This window comes from Fukomys damarensis, unplaced genomic scaffold (assembly GCF_012274545.1).
Source record: "Fukomys damarensis isolate Sample0158 unplaced genomic scaffold, DMR_v1.0_HiC HiC_scaffold_23, whole genome shotgun sequence".
In the NCBI taxonomy this organism is placed as follows: Eukaryota; Metazoa; Chordata; class Mammalia; order Rodentia; family Bathyergidae; genus Fukomys; species Fukomys damarensis.
This window is the reverse complement of record NW_022900935.1, coordinates 30,211,980-30,217,979: the sequence shown is the minus strand read 5'-3', so window position 1 is coordinate 30,217,979 and position 6,000 is coordinate 30,211,980. Positions and strand designations below refer to the sequence as shown.

Genomic DNA, 6,000 nt, shown 5'->3' with positions numbered 1-6,000 from the left:
AAAAAAAAAAAAAAAAAAAAAAAATCTGATTTTTATTGATTAGGACTAGAAAAGTAAACAGTATTTTTACATAATCTCTTACCGAGTTACAACAGAAATAAAAGTTGAGAAACGTATCTTTTTTTCTAACTGAATAAGAGACGCTAACACTGCTCATTAAGTGGGTTTATTATTTATTCAGTTCAATACAGGCAGTGTCCGAAGGGATGATTTTCAAATGCCTGTAGGAGAATTTACAATTGTAAAATTCACTGCAAAAGTTCTTACTTTCTAAGATCCCACTCAGCTTTCTCATTGAGAAATTAGGAAACAGTTACTTGATTTGTTTTTAATTTCTTTTTTTCTTTTTCTTTTCTTTTCTTTTTTTGGTACCAGGAATTGAACTTGGATCCTTGGGATCCTTGCACTTGCAAGCAGGCCACCAAACCGCTGAGCTAAATCCCCGGCCCTGTTTTTAATTTCAATACAGCTAAAAAGTAAAACGAAATAATCAAAGCCTTACATTACTTCAAATAAAGAAAGTTTTATTAAATACACCTCAACCTTTCATGATAAGCTACTTGTGAAGTACAGAGTATAAAGCCAACCAAAAAAAGGTACGATTCAAAAATGCTTCCTCATCTAACTTTAGGCAACTTTCCATAAATAAATTAGGCTGAAATCCCAAAACCTTACTTTCAGGCGTTACATGAGCCCTATAAAACTATACCGAAGTTTTCAGTTTGTAGAAGTTGTCTAATTAGCGTAAAACCATCTCCCTCCCGTACACGTACAAACAAGAGCATTCATAATTATACACAAAAATACAAGGCCAAGCAAAGAGTACCAAAAAGAAAACATCAAAAAAAGTATTTGGCCTGCCCCTGGAGATTCTAGTAAAGGGCAACTGTTCAAAATTAAGCTTTCACATAAAAGAAAGCTTAACTTTTGTGTTTAAAGTCATATTCTGATTCATCTTTCCAAAGGAAAACTGCTGTACTACAATATTCCCCCAAAAAAGGAAAGCGAATTCTCCCAAGTCCGGCTGGGGAGAGAACGCTCTCTTCCCCTGCCTCCCAGGTGAGGAAGTGGGGAGACCTCGCCCCAGTCAGAGGGGCCTGGCGACCACGGAGTCCTACTCACCGCACAGGGCGAGATGGAGGCTGGGGGAGCGCGACTTCCGCACCCGCCGCCAGGCCCGGGCCGGCAGCGGGAAACCCCGGGGACTCAGGCAGGGCGCCGGCCCTTCTCCCAGACCCTCGCAGGCTACTCACTCCGCAAGTGGCCAGCAAGAAAGCCATTCGCTGAGGCCCCGCCCTCTGCGCCTCTCGGGAGGGAGCGGGGCTGCTCCCAAGCACCCCTCTTCTCCCCAAGGACCGATCCCTAGACGCGACGCCCGCAGTCAACTGAGAGATTCAGCCAGTCTCCCCGACCGTCAACACCGCGCCCCCGCCCTTCCCGTGCCAAGAACCGAGGGCCGCCCCGATTGGCTGGCCCTGCTGGCTTCTGGCAAAGAGACCCCTGGCGATTGGCCATAGGTCACCTGCTGCAGGAGGTGAGCGGCTGTCGATTGGCGGTGGAGCCCGTTTTGGGTGGAGAGGCACGGGAGCGGTCTCAGCGGGAGGGGTGGGTTTGCCTGGGCCCGCCCCGTTCGCCTCCCAGCCGCAGCGCCGGCGGGGAGGGGAGGGAACTGGACTGAGCCCACCTAGGCTTAGGGCCCCGACTCCCCGGGACTCCGCACAGATGTGTTTCCCCTGCACCCGCGGGCGGGCTTCAAGCCTGCCATCCCCAGCATTTCGGATGGATAACAGATGATTTTTCTTATTTCCGGAAAGTTATTTCAATCGAGAGGAGCAGGGTGGGGGTGGGAGGAGGAACTACTACAGTACATCAATAAAAAGTTGAGTGCCAGTTTTATTAATCGGGAAGACTTCGTGGGTATGCTGTTGTGCTACAGCTCCATAAGTAACGTGGGTGGCTTGTGAAGATTCTTAGGAAGCCAAATGGCGTAATTTAAAATTACTGTATATCTAAAGTTATAGCTTAGAGGACCTCTACAGAGAATGGCTCCAAACGTAGGAAATCACAGATATAAGTGATTTATTTATTGATATGGAGGACAATAATCCTTTCTGCTTGGTTACTCCTTGTGGTTATTTATAAGCCTCTCCCAGGACTACTAAACACCGAAGCTTCATTTTTGTAGCTCTCCTGCTGCCCCCTACAACACCTTGCATACTGTACAAGTAAATCAGTGAATGCTGTCTGAATAAATGAGCTGCGCTCCCGTACTCAGTGTTAAAGATAACTTCAGAGTCCCTCAGGACCTGGGCTTTTCTTTGTTGGTAAATGTTTAATTACATTTTCAATTTCACTGATTGTAATCGGGGTGTTTAAAATGTTTTTATCTTCTTTGTTCAACTTTGGTAATTCATACGTATCTAGAAATCTGTCCATTTCTTTTGTGTTTTCCATTTTATTTGAGTACAGGTTCTCAAAGTAGGTATTAATGATCCTCTGGATTTCTTTTGGGTCTGTTGTGACTTCGCCTTTTTCATTCCTGATTGCATGGATCTAAGCCTTTCCTTTTTTTGATAAGGTTAGCTAAAGGTGTAGGGAAAGTGGGAAGGGTAGGGGAAAGGTAATTAGGGAAAGAAAAAAATAGGAGAAAATGAAAAAATGGAAATAAAATGTTTGTAATTGGGGAGGGGAGGGCAGGGACAAGGGGAAAAAACGAGAATCAAGACCTGTCATGTAAAGGTACAAGATCCCAATGATGAATGTAATTGTACTGTATACCTAAAATGTACCAATAAACTCAGTGAGGAAAAAAAAAGATAACTTCAGTTTATGTCAATGGTTTCAATATGTCGAATACCAATTGCACTCTCTTCCCCTAACTACCATTAAAAACTGGTATTTTCAGCCAGGTGTGGTGTCACAGGCCTGTAATTCCAATGCTGAGAGCAGCTGAAGCAGGAGACTCTCAAATTCAAGTAACCCCTAGCCTGGGCAACCTAGTAAGAACCTGGCTCAACAACAACATCAAAGTTTTAAGGGCTGGGGATGTAGCTCAGAAGTAGAGCACCGTGGTGTTCTCCAGGGCTCACTGTATCAGCAAATGAAAACCACTACCATCCACCCTAACATGCAGTGTTGCAATCCTTAGACACTTCCCCTATTCCACATACACAGTCCATCACCAAGTTGTCATTTTTGCCTCCTAAATATGCTCAAAATTTTGTCAGACTTTCTCCATTTCCACCTATTAATAGATCCTCTTACTAAAGTCTTCCTGAATATGTAGGAGCTCCTCCAATTCATTTTTTTCCCCTCCAATTCATTCTTTTCACAATAGAGTAGTATTTCCATAACCAACTCCATTAGTCCACACTCAGTGAAACAACTTCAGCTGCTTTCTGCTGTCACGCATGCAACTCAATTTAACAGTGCCTTGCAGCTGTCTCAACACCAATCCCAATTCATTTACATCTAATCATTTCCACCCAGCCAATATCATTATGTTGTCCCCGCCCATGTGACTTTTTGTGGAACTTTACCACAGCTGTACTTTTACATTTATCTGAGTTACTCTTTTTAAACTTGTAAGCAGAGAGATGGAAATGCTAAGAGAATAAAAAATAAATGCTAGAGATTAAAAACCACTGGAAATGAAGATCATCTTTGATGAGCTTATGAGTAAATTAAACATAGAAGTAATCTTTTGACATCTGAGTAAACACCTCCAAAACTAAAAAAGAAAAACAATGTAAGAGAGGAGAAAAAAAATTTCTAAACTGTAAAAAAACTACAAAAGTTATTTCATATTTAAGCTGGGCATAGTGGTGCATACCTGTAACCCCAGCATTTGGGAAGCAGAGGCAGGAGAAGTGCAAGTTCAAACAGGCTGGGCAATTGAGCAAGAGCCTTTCTTCAAAAAATAAAAAGTAAAAACGGGCTTGGAATGTAGCTCAATGTGAAAGGCCTGGGTTCAATCCCCAGTACTGTTATTTAAAAAATATATTACATATATACTGGGAACACCAGAAGATGAAACACAAAGGAACATGAGAAAAAAACTGAAACAACTGAGATGTTCTATAATGTGAGACACCTAACCACAAATCAAGGAAGCTCAGAAAGTAAGAAAACTTTGTTTGCAGATGATGTTGTCATCTATACAGATGAGAAAAATAGGCCATAAAAAAAAAAAAAAAAAAAAGAAAAAAATCCTGGAACTTAAAAGCAATTATAAGAAGGTTACAAGATACAAAGTTGATATGCAAAAGTCAATCTCATTCTTGTCCAAAAGTGAACAAGTAGAATTTGAAATTTAAAACACAACACCATTTATATTAGTAATTCCAAAGAAATACTTAGACATGGGAGCTGGGGATTTAGCTCAGTGGTTCTGCCGCGTACCTCACAAATGCAAGGACTCGAGTTCTATCCCTGGTACAAAAAAAAAAAGAAGTATTTAGGGCCAGGGATATGGCTTGATGTTTCTGCTGCCGGCCTTGAAAATACAAGGCCTTCAGTTCGATCCCTGGTAACAAAACAAAACAAAAAAATACTTAGATGTGAACAAGATCTATATGAAGAAAAATATAAAACCGATTAATTCAGAGAACTATATAAATGGATAGATATTCCATATTCACTGATAGAAAGACTTTTAAAGTCAGTTATTCCCAAATTGATTTACAGGGTAAAAGTCAACCCTACTAAAATCCCAGAAAAATTACGTTACTGATATCAACAGATTTTAATACTTATATGAAGAGGCAAAAAAATCTCAGACATGGTGGCTTATGCCCATGATCCCCAGTACTCTGAAAAGCTGAGGGAAGACTGCAAAGCCCAGCCTGGGCAACTTAGGGGCTTAGCAAGACCCTGTTTTAAAATTAAAAAAAAAAAAATTTAAAGGGCTAGGACAGAATACTTATTAAAAAGATCATATATCTTTACCAAGATGGCTTCATCCTAGGGATGCAAACAAAAATGGTTCAACATAAAAAAATCAATAAATGCAATACATCATTGTGATAGTTAATTGTTCCATCAACTTGAGTAATAAACACCCAACTGATTGATTGGCTTAGTATAGTTCTATACCTACACTGAGTGTGGGTGGGACCAACTAGTAGGCTTGTAGCCTGAATGGAATGAAGAGGGGGAAGATGAAGGCTCACTTCTGTTTCTTCAGAGGAACTCCAGTCTTCACCTTTGCCTTGGATATCTGTCTCCTGGCTTCCACCAGAGGATCTTCAGCCTTCCACTGCAGACCCTTTGGCTTCCTGGTATGAACTTAAACAGGACTTTACAGTGAGATGCAGGCCTTTGACTTCTGACTGGATCCTTTGGAACTCCAGCATGCAGAAAGCTCTTTTATACTCTTCCACACCTAATTCTGAAGGCCATCACTGTGAGCCTACCTTGTGAATCTATATATACATATATATGTCTATATCTATCTTATATTAAATCTTTCCCTAGTGAGCATTGATTGATGTCACATAAATAAAAACAAGCACAAAAATCATGATCATTTCAGTAAATACAAAAAAAAAAAAAGCCTTCAACAAAATCCAATATCAGTTCATAATAAAAATCCTGAGCCAGGCATGGAGGTGCATGCCTATGATCCCAGCAATCAGGAGGCCAGTCTGAACTACTTAGTGAGTTCAGGGCCAGCCTGAACCACAAAGTGAGATCTTGTCTCAAAAAACCAAAACCAGGGCCAGGGATTTAGCTCAGTGGTTCTGGTGCCTGCTTTGCAAGCAAAAGGACCCGAGTTCAATCCCTGGTACCAAAAAAACAAAACAAAACAAAAAAACAACAACAGAAAAACACACCAAAACCAAACAATAACAAAATATCCTGGAGAAAATGGACATCTCCATTTGATAAAATCCACTTATAACAAACCTACTATCAATAACATATTAAATGGGAAAAACTGAAAACTTTTCTTCTAACATCAGGAACAAGACAAGGATATTCACTGTCACCACTCCCATT

The 6,000-nt window shown here is 40.9% G+C and overlaps 1 protein-coding gene across 9 annotated transcripts in view; it reads right to left on the bottom strand.

Moving 5' to 3' along the window:
- Osbpl9 (oxysterol binding protein like 9) overlaps positions 1-6,000 on the bottom strand; it is a 142,007-nt gene that overhangs the window by 49,466 nt on the left and 86,541 nt on the right. The window contains exon 1 of one of the 9 annotated variants that reach the window (XM_010610305.3): positions 1,254-1,421. The exons of 7 other annotated variants lie outside the window; for them this stretch is intronic. In XM_010610305.3, the coding sequence (XP_010608607.1) occupies positions 1,254-1,280 (27 nt within the window). In that variant the 5' untranslated portion in view covers positions 1,281-1,421. Of the gene's footprint in view, positions 1-1,122; positions 1,203-1,253; positions 1,422-6,000 lie in introns of those variants that run through there. One more of the 9 variants, XM_010610306.3, reaches the window with a different exon arrangement.